This window comes from Ischnura elegans, chromosome 8 (assembly GCF_921293095.1).
Source record: "Ischnura elegans chromosome 8, ioIscEleg1.1, whole genome shotgun sequence".
Lineage (NCBI taxonomy): Eukaryota > Metazoa > Arthropoda > Insecta > Odonata > Coenagrionidae > Ischnura > Ischnura elegans.
In genome coordinates this window covers 112,194,084-112,212,111 of record NC_060253.1, presented here as the reverse complement: position 1 = coordinate 112,212,111, position 18,028 = coordinate 112,194,084, and the positions used below count along the sequence as shown (strand labels likewise).

General features: G+C 39.4%; 1 protein-coding gene across 8 annotated transcripts in view; it reads right to left on the bottom strand.

The window, feature by feature from the left end:
- LOC124164372 (basement membrane-specific heparan sulfate proteoglycan core protein-like) overlaps positions 1-18,028 on the bottom strand; it is a 1,400,348-nt gene that overhangs the window by 879,812 nt on the left and 502,508 nt on the right. For all 8 annotated transcript variants that reach the window (XM_046541669.1, XM_046541671.1, XM_046541670.1 and 5 more), the window contains exon 7: positions 15,163-15,327. In XM_046541669.1, the coding sequence (XP_046397625.1) occupies positions 15,163-15,327 (165 nt within the window). The remainder of the gene's footprint in view (positions 1-15,162; positions 15,328-18,028) is intronic.

Sequence of the window (18,028 nt, the reverse complement as noted above, 5' to 3'; positions counted from 1 at the left end):
CTGCCGTGCCTCCAGGGTTGAAACTATGACAGGAGAGGAGAGATAGTACTACAGGCTACTCTTAAGCGTTCCAGAGTTTAGAAAAAAATTATATTCGCCAGTAGTAATGATACTGTTACCGAACAGTGCGTGTCTTGCTTACGTTAGGAACACGTACTGCAGATAGTACTCATCTGAAGATCAAAAAAGGCCAATGTGACGGCGCTGCCCGTTCCCGCGTTAAAGCTGTCTCAGATCCGCAGAAAAGTTGCGATAATTTTTCGAGGGACTTCCGAGCGAGCAAAGCATCCCGCATCCCTTGCTCCTCCTCACCCATCCAATCTCACATCCGTTCCGCGCTCTACTCTAAGTGCAAGTTACATGCAATCCATCACGTGCCCTCCGTCTAATGCCACTTTGTCCGGCATTTAACGGCCCCATTCCTCACCGAAGCTGGCTCAAGGAAGAGAGGCAGGCAGTGCAATACATAAATAAGCTAGTTACGCCGCCATTTCGGGATTAAAACTCCCGAGGAGGAACACGCACACCACCGAGATCACAGGCGAGGCATCTTTCTCTCCCGCTCACATGCAACCGCGAAGAATTTCCTGGAGCGTTTCCGTCCTGCCTTCAGAGCGCGCAGGGGTAAATGGGACTGTGCACTATTGCACGGCCATTGCTATTTATCACATTGTTCTTGCCGACAGATTTACCTGGAAGAAAAACATTCCTCCAATTTTAATCACTTCCTTGATAAGTACACATTCCCCGATACAGAACCGCAGAGGCCAACTCATTTTTCACAGTAATAGAGGCTAGAATATGGAATTCTTTACCGACTCATAGCCGAGAACTGAATTCCACAATTCAGTAAAAAAGAAGTTACGCCATAGAAAGGCAGTACCTAGCGCGACCACTTCTGCTGTAGTTTTTGAGAAGTATGATCTGTGACTACGAGTAATTCGTACTCTACATTAATGAGCTAACTCTAATAATTTTATTTCCAAAATTATCATGTTCTAAATTGAATTTTTACTTTCATTTCCGATACATTTTTCCTCACAATTTTTGTTATTTTAAATGAATACAGGGACACATACGGGCTTTGGCTATATATTCTACACATACGAGTGGTGTGTGACGTCACGTCGAAATTACCAATAAGAATAGCTTTGAGGGAGTTAGGTAAAGCTTGATAGGGGCGGAGAAGGAGCTCATCGCTTCCGGCAGAGTCTGGAGAGCGTTAAAAAGGATGCTGGGAAAGATAGAACTGCTGAGAATGAGGAAGTGCCAAATATAGCAGGATCATAAATCAAAAACCCAAAGCGAATTCGCTTCACATTCGACGATGGAGCGATACAGATTTATCATGATATATATATTAAGGTTTTAGTTGCAGAATTTCCAAGAATATTTGCACAGGGACAGTTTGATTTAAAGTATTGAAATTGATCCACACAAGGATTTTTGTTTTGAACATGCAGCATTTTATGTGATAAATTCAACCGTGGAACCTTGGGCAAAGATAGGGCGAATTTATTTGTTCGAATAAAAATCTTTTTAGATTATTGTCTTAATAGGTTGCAATATTTTATAATTGCATCAAAATAAAAATATGTTTTTTTAAACTAAATTTTTTATTTTATTATAATAATATTTAATCGATAAATTTACAGTAACAAAACCTTCTGCATAAAAGTGCGTATCAGCAAAGCCAAAAACACAGTGAAAGACATAAAAAGAAAACGTGTAAATAACTGATATAGTTGAAATTTATGCTGCAGCTGAGAGATTGATATAAATATTAATTGTAGAAATTTCTAACATGACGCCTCATACTGCCACTGAAAATCAATAAAGGACAAATAATGTATGAAAAATTGGTTCTGATTTGTATTGAAAATTTCAAGTCGACAGCCAATCGGAAAGTTGGCTCAATTTGAGCTTCAACATTTTGTCCGAATGGAAAAATAAACAGACCTGAAAATGACGTTATGAAAACGTGGTAAAATGATTCTTAGTTAGTTCCATCTAAATATAATTACAGCACATCTAACCAAATAGTTCTCAACGTGATGGATTTTTGGAGTCAAAAACTTTTCCTCAAAATGGCGTAATAAAATAAACAGGTGAACCCCTATAAAATGCCACTCAAGAAGGTTTCAAATGTACACATTGACTAGTTGATTCAATGGAAACACTAAACAGATCCATGGGGTTAGGAAATAAGAATTTAAAAATTCTAGCTACACTCTGAAAAAGCCTTGTGTCCTAAAATATCTCAAAACAAGACTTTCTAATAATTAAAAGCTTCACACTAGAGGCCTGTCGTTCAGAAATCACTCATAATTCCGAATGATTCAACCAGTTCAAATGAGCTACTTTTAATGAGCCCCTACCAATCGTTACCAGCCAGTCTAGTAACCCCATTTCTCCGAGAGTTTAACAAACACTCTGACAAATGTATGTGATACTATCATATCGCCGAAAAGGCATTCGTGCCATAGCGAACATTGCCTTTGTGTGGACTAGTCGTGTATTTGAGTCCCTTAAAGTGCGTTCAGGAACTGAGGCGGGCGATCCACTCAACATTTGGATTTATTTGACTAAGCCTATTCACTTCTATATTCTTGAACAACTGCCCTCCTATTCTTGAATACCGGTCTATTTTCACCTTTATCTGTTGAACAAGCTCCGTGCTGAAATTCGGACACATCGACTTTCACAAAAATTTAACAAATCATATTAATTGAAAGTACTGCTGACTCGTTTTGCGTAAAATATTGGCTAACAAAGAACCTTTAGAAAAGAGAATGACGCTTATCCGTTTAAACCTACATGGGTGTAATTTTAACGAATACAATTTTAATGCTAACTTTAAGAAAAGTTAAGATTAAAATACATAGTTAACTACATTTTTAACGAATTAATTGTTGATACCAAATATGTCTATGAGTCATTGGCGTTTGCAATTCTACATAGTATGGTGCAGCACTCGCATTGGTGGTCCTCCTCGAACACAATTCGCGATACGTTTTCCGCGAATAGTTTGCGGCTTCATTTGAAATCCTTGCGTCACATGCGCCCTCTCCAGCATCCACGATGCTCCCGGGAAGGGAGGGGAGGACAGATAGCGTACCAAAGCGACTCCACTCTCTCGCCTGCTTGGATCGGAAGGAAAAACATCGGCTGCGGCGTATTCCGAGCGCAATCGCTGTAAACGATGGTCGAACGCAAAGCTCGAGTGATGATGAGGCAAGAGGGAAAGAGGAAAAGACTATTGAATCACCCGACGAAATACGACGAAGGTGTTGGCTATTCTGACGGCACCGCCTGGTAACGTTTAGATCGGGGTAGAAACTGTTGTGGATGAAACGCTTTTGCATTTGAGACAGTATTTAGGTGAAGAAAGACAGTCGATTCAGGCTTGATCTGGCTGAATTATAACATATCGTATATTAAAAATAACAAGCAATTTTCCACAAACACTTCTATTCAAACGAAATGCCTCAATAAATATCCTGTTATGGTCAGGTGAAGTCATGCGTGGCATTGGGACGAAATTTATTTAGATGAGTCATGTAAAAGAATGTGCTTGCGGAAAATTACTCTTAAGTTTTTAATGTACAATAGGATTTAGGGTTGCATTTAATTAACTTTTTCATTAAAACTTAGTCAAACGTCTAGAAGACAATTCATTTCTCGAGGAAGAAAACAACTATGAACTTCTCCTTAGTGAACGGAGCTTACTAACACAATCTTTAAGACATCAGGAAGAGTCGTAAAGTTTTTCGTCATAAACGAATTCTGATTGCTATAGTCAGGGGCTTTATCACACTAATCCTCTTCATGTCACGTTTCGGATCTTCAAAACTTTGTTCTCGAGTAGATAAATTTGAAAAAAAGTTCATCTACATCAAATTACTACCCTGCAAGCGGCTTCAATAGTCGTGGGGCGGGGGTTATTACGGCCCCACTAGCCGTGAAAAAATTATGAAAGTGATATGTGAGAACTAAGTCCTACTTTAGTCTCTTGCCGTTCGGAGGAAGAAAAACAAATACTTTTATACTTGGCAATTATGTGTGATATACACTTTCTTATGTGTATTTTTTATTAATTACACTTGAGAGTATTTAATTATAAACTGATATTTTTAGAGTGAAAACCCTACATCGACTTATACCGTAAAATAAATTACTTACGAACAAACGATGCCTATTTCTTCTCGTGTAGGGCCTTATCGGACACACTTTTTTGTTACATTGTAAACTGTAAGGTTGATAAAAGGAGAGGAAAAATATTCAAGAGCATAGTGATATGATTTTTTATTCTGAAAAAATCCTTCATAGAATGGTTCGCCATAAAACTGTGGGAAGATAAAAATAAGGATTATTCAACGAGGACTAGTTCCTTTGACATGTTTAATTTAAGATGCTTCTGATAATTTTATTTTTACGAAGAAGGATATATTATAATGGGTTACTTTCTTCTTGACCAGATTATTAAGTGGAGGATTATCAGCGAATATTTCCGTACAATCGAAAGCATTTGCTTTGAATCATCATCGAAATCTTCAATGAATACGTGCGCAGCTTTCATAGGGATGATTTCATTCAATGTTTCAGCGATTGCGAAACGATTTGGAGCCGAAGGCTTTGGGAGGCCACCGCCTTTCAATGCAGCAGGGGTCGCTGACGATAGCAATGGGATCGGTGCCAAAATAAATTCCCAGCGGGATTTGGAGAGGAAGCAAACGATTTTCTCTTGAAGATTTGCAAAGTGGGATTAGCCCGCTCGACGAGAATAGGAACCGGCGAGGGGAGTTGAAAGCGAACGTTTGATTGCCAAGTGAGAAAGTCAGACTCTATTTTCCCTCGAGTCGCTTAGACGTCCTCTCGAAATTGATACATTGCGGCCCCCACTCATTTCACTATTTCAGCGTATCTGTGAAACTCACTCCATCAGTTCGAGTACAATTTGTTACGAGAAACAGATGAGGGCTAAAGAGCGCGTATTTTGTGAATATGATCACGCTTTTATATCATATGTTCACTGACGGGTAGATATCGGTATCACAGCTTGTAAAAATATTGACTCTCATTACTGTCTCAATTAATACGCACCTTTACACATGTGTTTCCTGCTGCACGTTGACAGCGTCAAATGTTGTAAAGTACTCTATGAAACTTAACTTTTATAATTCGTGCTTTGATCAATGTTCACTATGAAAAGTATTGACACCGTTTTCTGTGCATCATCATAAGTTTCTCATTGTGTATCTAATTGAAAATTTGCAATACGAATTTAGAAACCTTATTCGAAGGCCTTATTCAGTGAAAAGAAGTTAAATAGCACATACAAACCATGAAATATTTTGCAAATTGTAATAAAATGATCTCCGGTCAAAATGACAATATATAATGATTTTTCCTTTACTATTGTTATTTGTTATTGCCATATTTAATTGTTCAAAAAATGTAAATGGCCATTTGATTAATCATGATTGTGGAGGAAGTTCATGGAAAGGAATATGTATCCTTTTCGGCAGGTCCCACAAAACTGACCAACAGATGGCACTGCGGCAGCTCACCACTCGCCAACAGGAGAAATGGACGAGGTCACAAGAATGACAGTACAGATACACAGTCACGCAATACTCGAATATGGACGGGAAGATGCGTGTCGGGTCACGCCGCCGGGCCCCAGTGACATGAGCCCGTATATGGTCCATAGTTCATTCACACTTACAATTAGTCGTGAGCGCAAAAAAAAAGAGAAATATTAATTCATAGAAGGAAACAGAAATGTAGAACGAACAGAACAGCCTTTGAGAAGGATGGTTAGAGTTCCAGCAAATAGAGCCTGACACTCTTATTATGCTGTCTGTTCGGCAACTCATTTCTATCCCATCATCAATTGACTCGTTTGCGTAGACGTACCCTCGTAAAACAGCGAGGCATATTCCACAAATGTCGATCGCTGATTCGCACTCACGAAGCGTCGGCGCCAATCTAACGGCCACAGTCGAGAGCGGCTCAAATGGGATCAAGGAGATATATGAGAGAGACCAGAATAACGCGATGAGGACGGTCTCATAGGCGATTAGGGGCGAGGGGGGGGGGGGGTCAGCGTGGTGACAAGGCCCTGTCGCGTCGTTCAGGGAAATCGTGCTTACATCAGAGGTTTATTTGGAAACGATTCACTCATCGAAGGAGCCCTCAAAAGCACCAAGAAACATACCTACACACTGTAAGTGCAACTTAGTTGTGACCCCACTTCAATCACGCATTACACAATGAACAATTATGCCACAGAGGGTTTGGTGAACTCGTTTCAACTAAGATCACCCCGTTAAATTTGCTATGTACGGCAATTGGGAGGACTTGATTAGAAGGGAATACTTGCAATTATTTATCTGCGATATTCGCTTAAACTAACCTGCGTTGAAGCTTGCTTATCTTCAAAATGCATTCGCTATTCATCTTTGTTCAAAATACATCACTACCCGAGAGTGAAATATTATTAATCACAGCTTCTGAGCAAGAGGATCGCGCGTCGTTCATTTCAACCAGGCGCAAGAATTTCCACGTTTTTACTGAAGAGGGTGCCACATGCTACATGCCCCCTTCCTACCCTTACTCAAGTGGGGGAAGAAGGTTGAGAAGATACCCCGGAAACAGCCATGCAATTGGGACGTACGAGATGCAGAAGACAACGCGACGCAAAGCCCAAAAACCCCGATTAGGCGCGGACGACAATGATTTGATAGGTGGGGGAGAACAGATTGGTATGGAATTCAGAATTACGAGGGGGTGGGTTCACAGCTCGGAAAACAAAAGAAAGGAGAGAAGCGTCGGCTCCTGAAATCGTCCGAGAACATGCTACCACATGATTTTGAAGCCATTCTTAAAATACGTCTTTTCTTTGTGAACTTTCACCCTCAATTTATTTCTCAAACGATCCATATTAATTATTAATGGTTTCCTAATTAAATATAGATGTAATACATAATAATTTATAATATCTATAATTATGGCACTTACATGAAAACACATCATTATTTTTTCACTCGTAGTACGGGAGAAATAAGGTACAACACATACTCAGCGAATATGGGTGTCGTAAAAAGTTATCTAGAACATTTATTTATGATCACCGACGTTCGGACAGTAGTGCTAATTACTTCTTCAACTAAGCAGATCCAGAAGACATTTTTATGTATTTAACAATGGCATTAAAAAAAATAAGTAGCAGAGACAAACTCCCACGCTGTATTTAACTTGCGATGCTGACGAGGGGCAACTTTCCTATTGACACACGATCATCCGCGATTTGGATATGATGGAGAGCAAACATTTATTTTAATTACAAGAAAATGTCAAAATATCAATGCTTACAACTTTGGAATAACATTAAATAATGAAATTAATTGCATTTTAACTCCCACCTGAGCTAGTATTTTATTACATTTGTATACTCAAGCTTCCAATATACGAATACAAATTCCGAATCCCCAGCGTATTGCCGCCTCCTCGCAGAGAAAGCATCAACGAATTTTCCGCGGCGTCATCTATTCTCGAAGACGAGATCTCATTGGCTCGCTGGCCGCGGCGTCAACGCCACTTTGAAGGGTCAAACTAAATTGACCATGCGATAGAAAAATTTCGTCTCGGGAGATATTAAACACATACTTTCAATTCCAGGCTAGGTTAGGGGAAGTTCAACCGCGATTAAACAAGACATGAACGCTTTGTTTTCGCAAATATTGCCCTAAAGTATTTGATTTCATTCACAACATCTATGGGTGTTAAGGGAAAGACTATTGCTCGTATGGGATTCATTTAATTTTCATTCCAACTCGGAGGTGATTGAGGGACTGGACGGTTTGAAACAAATAATATTCATTCGCAATTCTAGTGCAACTCATTATAACTTTAGCCATTAAAAAAATGCTATGATAATAGTATGAAGCAAAAAAAAGGAGACTGGGATTCATTACGCTAGAGATACAAGAGCTTGAGGAGATGACAGAGTTGTGCCACCTTAGAAGCAGAATGAGCAGCGATGGACGAAGCAAGAAAGAAATAGCCGGTATATTAGCGCAGACGTGTATAGCATTCTACAAAAAGAAGAATCAATAGGTGATTAGGAATTTCTAAGAAGAGTGGGAGAATAGAAAAGTCTTTTAAAACTCCTAATAAGAAGACAAAACAACTTAATCCGCTACAGGATGAGGCATGATAGTCTGATGAATACAATCGTCGTAGGACAGAGGTGGACGGGGAGAAGGGCAAGGGACGGCCCCGAATGAGTTGCATAGTGTGAAGGTAAAGAAGGATGTAAAAGAGAAGAAATACGTAGGTAACTATGGAAAGACTAGCGGATCGGAGAATAAAACGGAGAGTTGCGTCAATGCGATCTTCGCATTGCCGACGTTCTTGCCAATGCCGATGACGTTATCAATTGTTTCCTGCCATCATTAGCATAATTCATCGAGATTAAGAAGCAAAATAATCGTACTGAAGCTGTGAATAGTTCAACCATCATATTTTTTGTATTTTTCCAGATATATAAACCGGCCTTGCCACCTATCACATATAAGTAACTTGATTTGACTTCAAATACAACAGTCGTACACCAATAATATAAAATAGTCCATAGAAGATCTTAGGTTTTTATAATATGATTCTCGTTGCATGTGACGCATTACAACACTCTTATCAAAATAAATTTTCGTATCAAATGAAATTTTCAGGAAATGACAAAATCCTTTTTATCAGGGTATCCGCGTTTATATACTAGGAGGTAGGAAAAGCCATAGGAACATGAAAAAGTTCAGCGATTTATGAAAAATATTCAGGGAATATATCATTAGAGACTCAAGTTTTATTGGCATACGATTAGTTGCCATTTTAAGATCGTATTTTTTTATTTTCATGAAGATGTAGAATGCTTCGTTTCTTTTGGAACCGGGGTGACGTCACCAACCAACTGGCCGTAAGCCTCAGCCTCAATGTCTGACCCCTGCCTGTTTTCTAAGCTCGAGGGCTTTTCTCGTTCGTGAGCCCCTCCCTCGTCACGTGCTTGACTTTTGGCTCGCAGTCCGCGTGATTGGATTGAGGGAATTGGTGCGCTTGCGAGGCTGCTCTGGGCCGCGCGATGATGCGGTCAGCCGGGATGGGATGGCTAATGAATGGACCGAGTTTACGCTCATCTGCGACCTTCACTTCGTTTCGACAAGCGGAATCGCCACTCGAATCAACTAGTTCTTTTGTTCTCCGCCGTGGACTGGGATGGCAGCATCACCGCTATTGAGCGCGCCACAGTCCCTTCTACCCACATCCCAACAGCACTACATTTTATTCTCTCGAGTTTAGGTCACTTTTTAAATTAATTATCGACAAAAGGTAACGATTGAATACCAGTAGGTAAAAATTCTGAAGTAAAGATTTTCTTTATTGAAGCACTGGTTCGCTATTTTCTGCAGTTTATGGTAAAAGCTGTTTCTCTTTTGAACAAGATTTGAGCCCATCTTTACGCCTGGTTGCTACGGTTAAGATTTATTTTGCGATGGAAGAAAATTAGATGTATTTGGATCTAAAAATTTCAATTATAAGAAGAAAGCGAAGAGCAAAGAAAAACTGAGCTATATGCCAACTTCAACTTTGTTGTTTCGTTGTTTTTCAAGGCGTCTGGTTTCGTGTCTTCCGGGTTTTCGCCGCGTTGGCCATTAGAGGTTGAGGACACCGGGATTTCATCGGGCGTCTTCAGGTCGAAGTGCCGATGTCTACACTATGGCTGCGTTCGCCAAGAAAAGAAGACATTTCCTCAAGCTGATAAGGGAGTCAATTAAGATCAAGTAACCGCCAAGAAACTTGAAACAAACCAATGTCAGCGCAGCACCGAGAGAAAACACCCAATCACAGCGCAGAAGCGAGGAACTAGGGTAAACGCAGTTAAAATGCAAATATCGGTACTACTTCGATCTGGATGACGCCTGGTGGAATTCCGGCGAAAATGTGTAAGATGGCGACATCCACGAAACTACAGCATTCCTTTCCCATCCCAATAACATTTCCACCCAATATCTCGATTGGAAGTAACTTACAAAAGTGAAAGAAAAAGGTCTTTAAGGTTATTGATGCTAATTTTATATGAGTCGGACTATACGGTAAAAATAACCCCAAAAATTGCTTCTCGCAAGTGTCATTTCTTTGTGCGCCTACGGATGACACAAGAAACATTTTCTGATTTTTTCGTGACTGCATCGCGAATAGTTTGGGCTGTGTGTTGATGAATGAGTAAATGAGTCAGTCAGTACAAGCTCCTATACACGAAACGCAAAAGCCAATATAGATTTACGAAATAGGTTAGAGCAAGTGAAACCTACCTTAAGAGCACCATTACCTGGTTTGATAGAAGAACGGTCAATACGTCAATCGTCGAACAGTACAAGATAAGGTGGCGCTGATGGCAAAGAGGCCGTTGCTATGCTCCAAGAGCATAACAATAGAGAACAGCGCGTGAAAAAATTCATGTAGCAGGAGCACTCAATGGTCCTTTGGAAAAAGTGACGAGAATAGAGGCCTTGGAGAAATGGGGCTTCATTCTGGTTCTTTCTGGCTATAGCCGACGCGATTTGTCGATAAGATTGGCGACCGTGGTATGTATTCGCATTCCCATATTCGTTTGCCAGCTATTTTGCCAGATATGATTCGCTTAAGGTCTCTAGCGACGAAAATGTTATTCTCGTTCGGTCAGGCGAGCATGTAGAGAACGTAAACATTCGCCAAGAACGAATTTCGCTAGTGACGACTATGAAATCGCTCTAGCGGCTGAGCGAAAGAACTGAAGGGAGATAGACTCGTGTTTTACTACCGCTTTGCATCATTATTATGTAGTTTTTTTGATCCGATTGAGTTTAATTGTTACTAAGATGCATGGTATGCAACCTGTGTGTTGTTTTACACGTCTTGTCGTTCTACGTAATTCAATAAATGGGATTAAAAGTGGGTCTGCATGTGAACGAACCGCGAAGCTTTTTTTTTATGAGCGAATTATGTTATCGTGGGAGTGCTGTTATTTTGAGCTTGTTAATGTGTTGGGTTACTTGAGAAAACTTGTTGCTTCTGTCCTTATGCTAGTAAACGTTTCATCGGGAACAATAAGAAAGAGGCTTTGGCAGTATTGCCACATAAGAGCATTTCATTTCGGCAATTGATCTGGTGGTGTAGTGGACAGCATGGTTATTTCCTTATCTGAAGGTCATTAGGTCGATTCCACCCCCTGTCACTTCTTTTTTCTCTCCACCACAAGAAAAGGGTTCGCATACATACTATATTTTTCTTCTTCACCGTCACCTTTTCATCGTCACTTTGAAGTTTTCAAAATATCTTCTATGCATTTGCAGGAAAATCTCGTATCAGTTGTCCAGCTCTTAAAAAGACTCACTCAATTTCACTATTAGGCTTTAAATTCATGTCCAGCAGAGCTCTAGGCAGCATACGATGTGTATTACGCTGTTATGCCGCCTCTGGTGTTAATCCAAAAGAAGAAAATTATGTTAATATGAGAATATTTGACTTCATTCCTTATCTGTTCTTCCTAAAATCTTATCCTTGTTTACATAAGTTCCTTAGCGTACGATAAGTGACTTATCATTTTCTTCCGCAAGAAAACCACAAGGAACAGATAACTCTCTTATTTTGTGCCGTCAGCGTTAGGTTGAAATTAAAAACACCAACCCATAAGTTTCACCGGAGTCAGTTTTGGACTCGTCATCGGTTACATCTACGAAAAAGATGACAAAGAAAGAGAACGGTTTTATGTTCAACTAAAGAAAACGACAAATAAATTAGCAATATTGAACAACAATACTAAATGTAGCGATTTCATAGTTTCACGCAATAAACAAAACATGACATAATATATTTTAGAAATACGATATACCAACGTCCCTGCGTTGTTCAATTGTTTCGGACCGCGGAGGCAGTGTGTCGATCGCTGAAATTATCTCGGGCAAATTGACTTATGGGTTATTCGTCATTGCTTCCGTCATAGTATTTTGCCAAGAGAATGAAGTCCCCCGAACTGAAGCGATAGGCGGGGCGAAAAGAATGAGAATAATCGTGGAGAAAATGTTCGCTTCGAGTTGCCATGGTGACCCGGGCGGAAGGAGAACGAGAATCACCTGGGGGAGGGTACTTAGGGTAAAATGAACGGGTAGGGTCAGAAATGAGGAGGTACATAGAAGAATAAGAGAAGAAATGGCATAATGTATGACTGTACGTCAAGGGAGAAGAACACGGTGGATTGGGCGGGTAGGTAGACACATCAGTTTGATTGGAAGCATAAGGAAAGGATGAATTGATGGGGAAGTCCCAGCAGGAAGAGCAAGGAGCAGGTACGAATGGGACAGATCAAGGCGAACACGGGGAAGGAGAGCATACGAAAGGGCGGAAAAACATTTGGCATGAGAGGGACAGATGGAAGGCTGCAGTATGAATAATACAAAACTTGGAATTGCCATAGCATGTACGTATGGAGGGAGCGAAGGAACAGTTAATTGGTGAAATCTCATGGTCAAACAAATAAAAAAGATGACTAAAAACTCAGAGTGCGATTACTCCATCATTCAACCTTGAAAACAAAATAAAACATAATATTTTAAGGAGAAATTCTCACAGGGACACTGGAGGTCTAAATTGAAAACCAAGATTATATGGCCGAGTTTAAGGCAGTGACACACTTGCGATGAATATGCTTCCTTGAAACAGTTCAATCCATATTGATTCGATGGCTTATCGAAAATCGATTCAATCGCTAACTAAATTCACTTTTAAATACGGATATCATATTCTCCGCAACGCGTTATCCTTTATCTAAATGTTCCCCACGGCAGATAAGTCACAATGTTTGCATAACGACAAGGATACTAGAAATAGCGGATTGCTCAGTTGACTGGGAATCGGAAAAAGATTGTTCGGTGTAAGCAATGTATTATTAACGTGATAAGACCATCAACTGCAGTCAAAATTAAGGACACTATCATACAAATATTAATTACCGCACTAGAATGTAAAGTGTCACAACTGCGCACCGAGCGATTAAGAAACATTAAATTAAATCCGTGAACTTCACTAAAAAAAACAAGAAAAGCTACATGATTCGTGAAAAAACCGATGCGAGAATGCAGAGGCGTTCCATATATTTTAAAAGATTAATGCTTTAAGCCGCTGGAAACTCGGTGCTACGCTTAAATTGATTGAGCCTCTAGAAATAGATATATTTCAGTGTGATACAGGGGACATCATATTAAACATTTTGAGGTCCTACGAAAATGATAAAGTCAAATAATTTTGCCAGGCGGATTGGCATAGGAATTTGTCTATCCATCGCACAATGAAAAACTCCAGTTACTTCTACGTGGGTATTATATTTTGTTCTAGGCAAACGGCAGATGCCATAGCATCACCCGCCACACGCCCATTGAAGCGATAGTATTTAGATGTATGTCACGGTGTATGTATGAATGGTACAGTGAATTCCAAACTCTACAATGGTTTTTTTATGGAGAGGCTTACAAAAAATACAGCAATGAAATTTAATCGCTTTGTCTTTAATAGAATGGACCCTAAAGGAATTGAAGCGTAAAAGTATGACGTGTCAAGGAAGAAAGTTATTTATTTGTAAAGCATAAAAGAGGAGGAAGGTGGACTACCCATTAAAGTATATTCCTTGCTGTGAAAAGTGAGATACGGCAAATTTATAATTATTTTACACCGCACAGATGTGAAAAGAAAACTTTGTTTAACGCAACGGAAAAAGCACTATTAATGTAAGAAAATAAGAAGTGCATTGGAAAGTATTGTTCTTCGAAGATCGTCAATTCTTAGACATTTGAAGCACCAATTCTGTCTCAATAGCCGATAAATAAATAAAATTCCGAAAAAATAATAAATGGGGGTTACAATTCCACCCTAAATTACATTACTCACCTCTGCTAACTGGGAACAATACTGGTAAGATAAAGATAACATATATTCTTTCACACTCGAAAAATCAGGAAAAACCAGTATTTTTAATGTTGCTTTTGGTCTGTAACTCCTTTTCAATACACATTAACAAAAGTCATATAGTGCTGATAAATTTATGAACTTATAACACTAGGGAATCTGGATTGGCAATAATGTAATCTGGTGGCCAAGTAAATGGCAGGTAATCAAAGAAGTGTCAGCTGGATGGTAGGTTTCCGGCTAACTTAGTCAGTTGCGGAAAATTTTCGCAGGCCAATGATTACTAACCGAAGGGAAATTACATAGTGAACGCATTCAAGTGGAAGCATAACTAGCTGATCGGAACTGATCGGGCTGCGCAACCAAGAGGCTGCTTTTCCGGCGTTTGTTTGAGCTTTTACTCATTGCCCATTCGAAGCGGATTCAATTGAATTCTGGGTCACTGGGAAAACAATTTCTCAAATTGCGGTCAAAGGAAGCTCACGAGCCACAAACCGAATTCAAAATTTCAGAAACGAAGAGGTATTTGAAGGTCAACAAAAACAAATAAGATCTATGATTATCATGATCAGCATAAGAATTATTCTTGCCCTGGAAATCTAAGTATTGCTACTTTTGCGACTGGTAATCATTATAAAAAGCCCAAGGAATATTGATAATTGTTAAAAAGGAAAATTCCGGCGAAAATTGTTAAGAGGTTTCAACGCCTATGAGCAGTTTTAGCATAAATTTTCGTAGACTATCATCCAATCACCAAACAATCAATCACTCGGTCTGAACCTGATAAAGCCTGAATCGCACAATCTTATTTGAGGTTCAAGTCTAGCAATTATTTCTGCTATGCTTGTCAAAGGCAGGGGAAATAATTGCTCAAGGCATCATTTTGTACATCAGGCGGTCGTTTTAGGCGTCCTTTGTATTTACTATATTCGTCCGTAAGTCATCCTTTAAGCTGTCACTGCCGCCGTCTATGACATTATACAGGAAATATGATCGTGTGATTCGGGTTCAAGTGAATTGACAGTCCAAACATCATATTCGTTTCACGTGAGGAAAAAGTCACGCAAATCCGCCGAGTCTTGGTTTTGCATTGAGGCATTGAGGCCCATTTGGCATGGCCCATTGAATGGACACAAAGTGAAGGAGGGAGTATAGAGCGAGACTGACCTCGTGTAGGCGGCGGCCGCGTGGGTGGCGGTGGCGCGGTCGAGGAGGGCACTCCGGGGCAGTTGAGCTCGTCCTTGCCGTCGCTGCACTGCACCTCGCCGTCGCATACCTGCGTCTTGTGGATGCAGCGGGAAGTATCGCAGGCAAACTCGTCAGGGGCGCAGACTGCTCCGTCCAAGGGTGCGTTTGTGGGGACGGGGAGGAAAAGAAGAGAAAGAGAGCGGAGAGAGAGAGAAGAGAAGTGGTTAGTATAAAGGAGAGAATGTTAATTGCAGTGAGGAGCCGAAAGGAGGCACAATCGATCAAGCATTCCACACGAGAGTGAGGGCGAATTCATCAACCAGACGCGTAGAGCACGATATCACCAAACCGCGTCGAAAATGCATCGTAAAAAATACCCGAATATTGATGAAAAGATACGAAATGAAAATAAGTTAGGTTAGCGATCAGGCAGACATTAAAGACCACGACGAACAAATTTCCAATAATTCAATGGATAGCAGTATTGCGTGTGAGTGATGTTTATTGTAACATTTGCAAAAGGTATGCAGTGTTTTTCCCAAAATATCGATAATGGTAGGATATTTTTGAAGGATAAATAATTCGTTTTAATTTTTTAGTCGCGTATCGCAGCATGTGCAATTATCACGCGGCGATAAAAAGTTCAGTGATGCACGTCAAGTGTGGAAGGCGAGCGACGGAACGGCAAAAGGATGAGATGAACGACCACGCATGCGCAGAAGGGAAAGGAGGACGAAAACAATGCAAGAGGATGAAGGAGAGGAGAGAAGAAGGTCGGGTCAAGTGATTCAGGTGCAGAAGTTTAGGGTGTCAAAGGGCACAGACAAGAGGTGACAAGAGAGACGCGTATCACGCACAGGGGACCAGATGGAGTTGGTTACCGACGATGCAGTAAAGAACGGACGGCGGAAGGCAAGAAGGAGAGAGAAGAGAAAAGCAGTAAATTAGCAAAAACATAAAGTTTAAACTACTCATTAAGAAAAAAAACTACATCCTGGCAGAGATTGATTTCACACAGCTATTTCCGATTACACACCGACAGAGAAAAATTAGGCAGTTTCAATTCCATATAAACAAAAAAAAGTACAGCCTACTAAGTTCATAAAAAAACCAAACATTATAATGAAAAATATCAATCAAATACAAAAACATGGAAAATTGGTAATCACGATCATTTTATTTTAATTTCGCACACGTTTGGCTCTTTGTTGAGCCATCACAGGGACCTAGTTAATGACACATAAGGGCTGATAAATAGAACCTTAGTTTCAAAAGATAAATATTCATTTTACATAATATAAATTCACATAAATTTTTAAGAGTGCGTATATTTTTTATACTCATAAGTATTTGATTCGGAACAGTTTTATTGGTAAATTTCACAAGAGTAGGAAGCAGACAATGACATTACTCTATTTTAGAATGATATATCAGATAAAATGTAAAGAAATTCCACTTTTCAAAATAGATATTCGCCAGGGAAGCGCGCTGCAATGTGTTAAGCCGTCATGTTTGAATGCCCGCGACTGATTTGAGAAACACCACACCGATTACAGTTCTGGCGATACAGTTGGCGATACAAAACCCAACACAGGGAAAATGCAAGCAACTCGACAAAATCCATTGCAATATAAAACAAATATGAGTACCAATGAATGCTAGAATTTGAAAGAGATCATTTCAAGAGATGAACACGTGAGAGTACGAATAACTGAACGCTCACGGTCAGAGGAATATCAAATATTCATTTCAAGTGAAACACACATTTGCACGTAATTAGTATACGCCGAAGTAGGATATACGGAGCCATATGATTCACTGCAATTAGAATTATTCCATATCATATATCTCTGACACAAATAAGGGCGTAAAAAATTGTAATTTCTGTAAAAATGAAAAAAACTAGGGCTATCGCATATTCAATTCAATGAATGACATTAATGCAGATCTGAATCCGAGAGATATTTATCCTTAAAATCGATGCCTAAGTTTGCAAAGATTGCAAAGTGAAAAATCACAACCAACTCATGAATTCAAATGCCTGTGCCTCAATGTGCCTGCTGCTATAATTATTTGAGTGAAATAGTTACAAAGGTTGAAATTTTAATTTTCACTCTCTTCCTTTTATATTCAAGTCATAAATCATAGTTTTCCTGAAGAACTCACATTTTCGTCGATGAAAAATATTATCTGATAAAAAATCGTAATAGTCTGCTATCAAGATATGTATAATGGTATGGGATTATTATAAATAAACAATCCTCTCAAATGATGTTTTGAGGAATCTAAAAAAATATTATAGAACTCACAGAAAAGTATCAATGAAAATGAGTACATCTGTAAGAGTATAAAACATGTTGGTGATCAGGATTATAAAGGAATGAATGGCTTTACAAGATTAACTGTTTCCAGAAATACAGAGTAAATGACTAAAGGTAGCCGAGTTACCGGTAACCATTATATTTAATGAACATTTCATAAATAACTGCTAAATTTCAATAAATGTATATTTAAAAAAATCATTTATTGTATTCTACTCGTAGCTTTCTGAATGTAACCGTTACATTTCAGCAAATATCTTATCAGGTCAGGCATTTCAAAAAGTATGCACACGCATTTCAAGACATTCAATGTGATCAGGTGCACTGGATACCGGACAACATTTTCTGCGCAGTGGTTTCCGCAGTGGTTTCGATTTTGTTTTTTTTTCTATCGTTCACGAAAGCTACTTCGTCTTCCCTAAAATTTGGGAAGCATCTCATTTGGAGATGAATTTGACCCACAGTTTCCATATTGCAAATTTTAAAAGTTACTCTAATAGAGCATCGTAACAATTTCTGGCGTT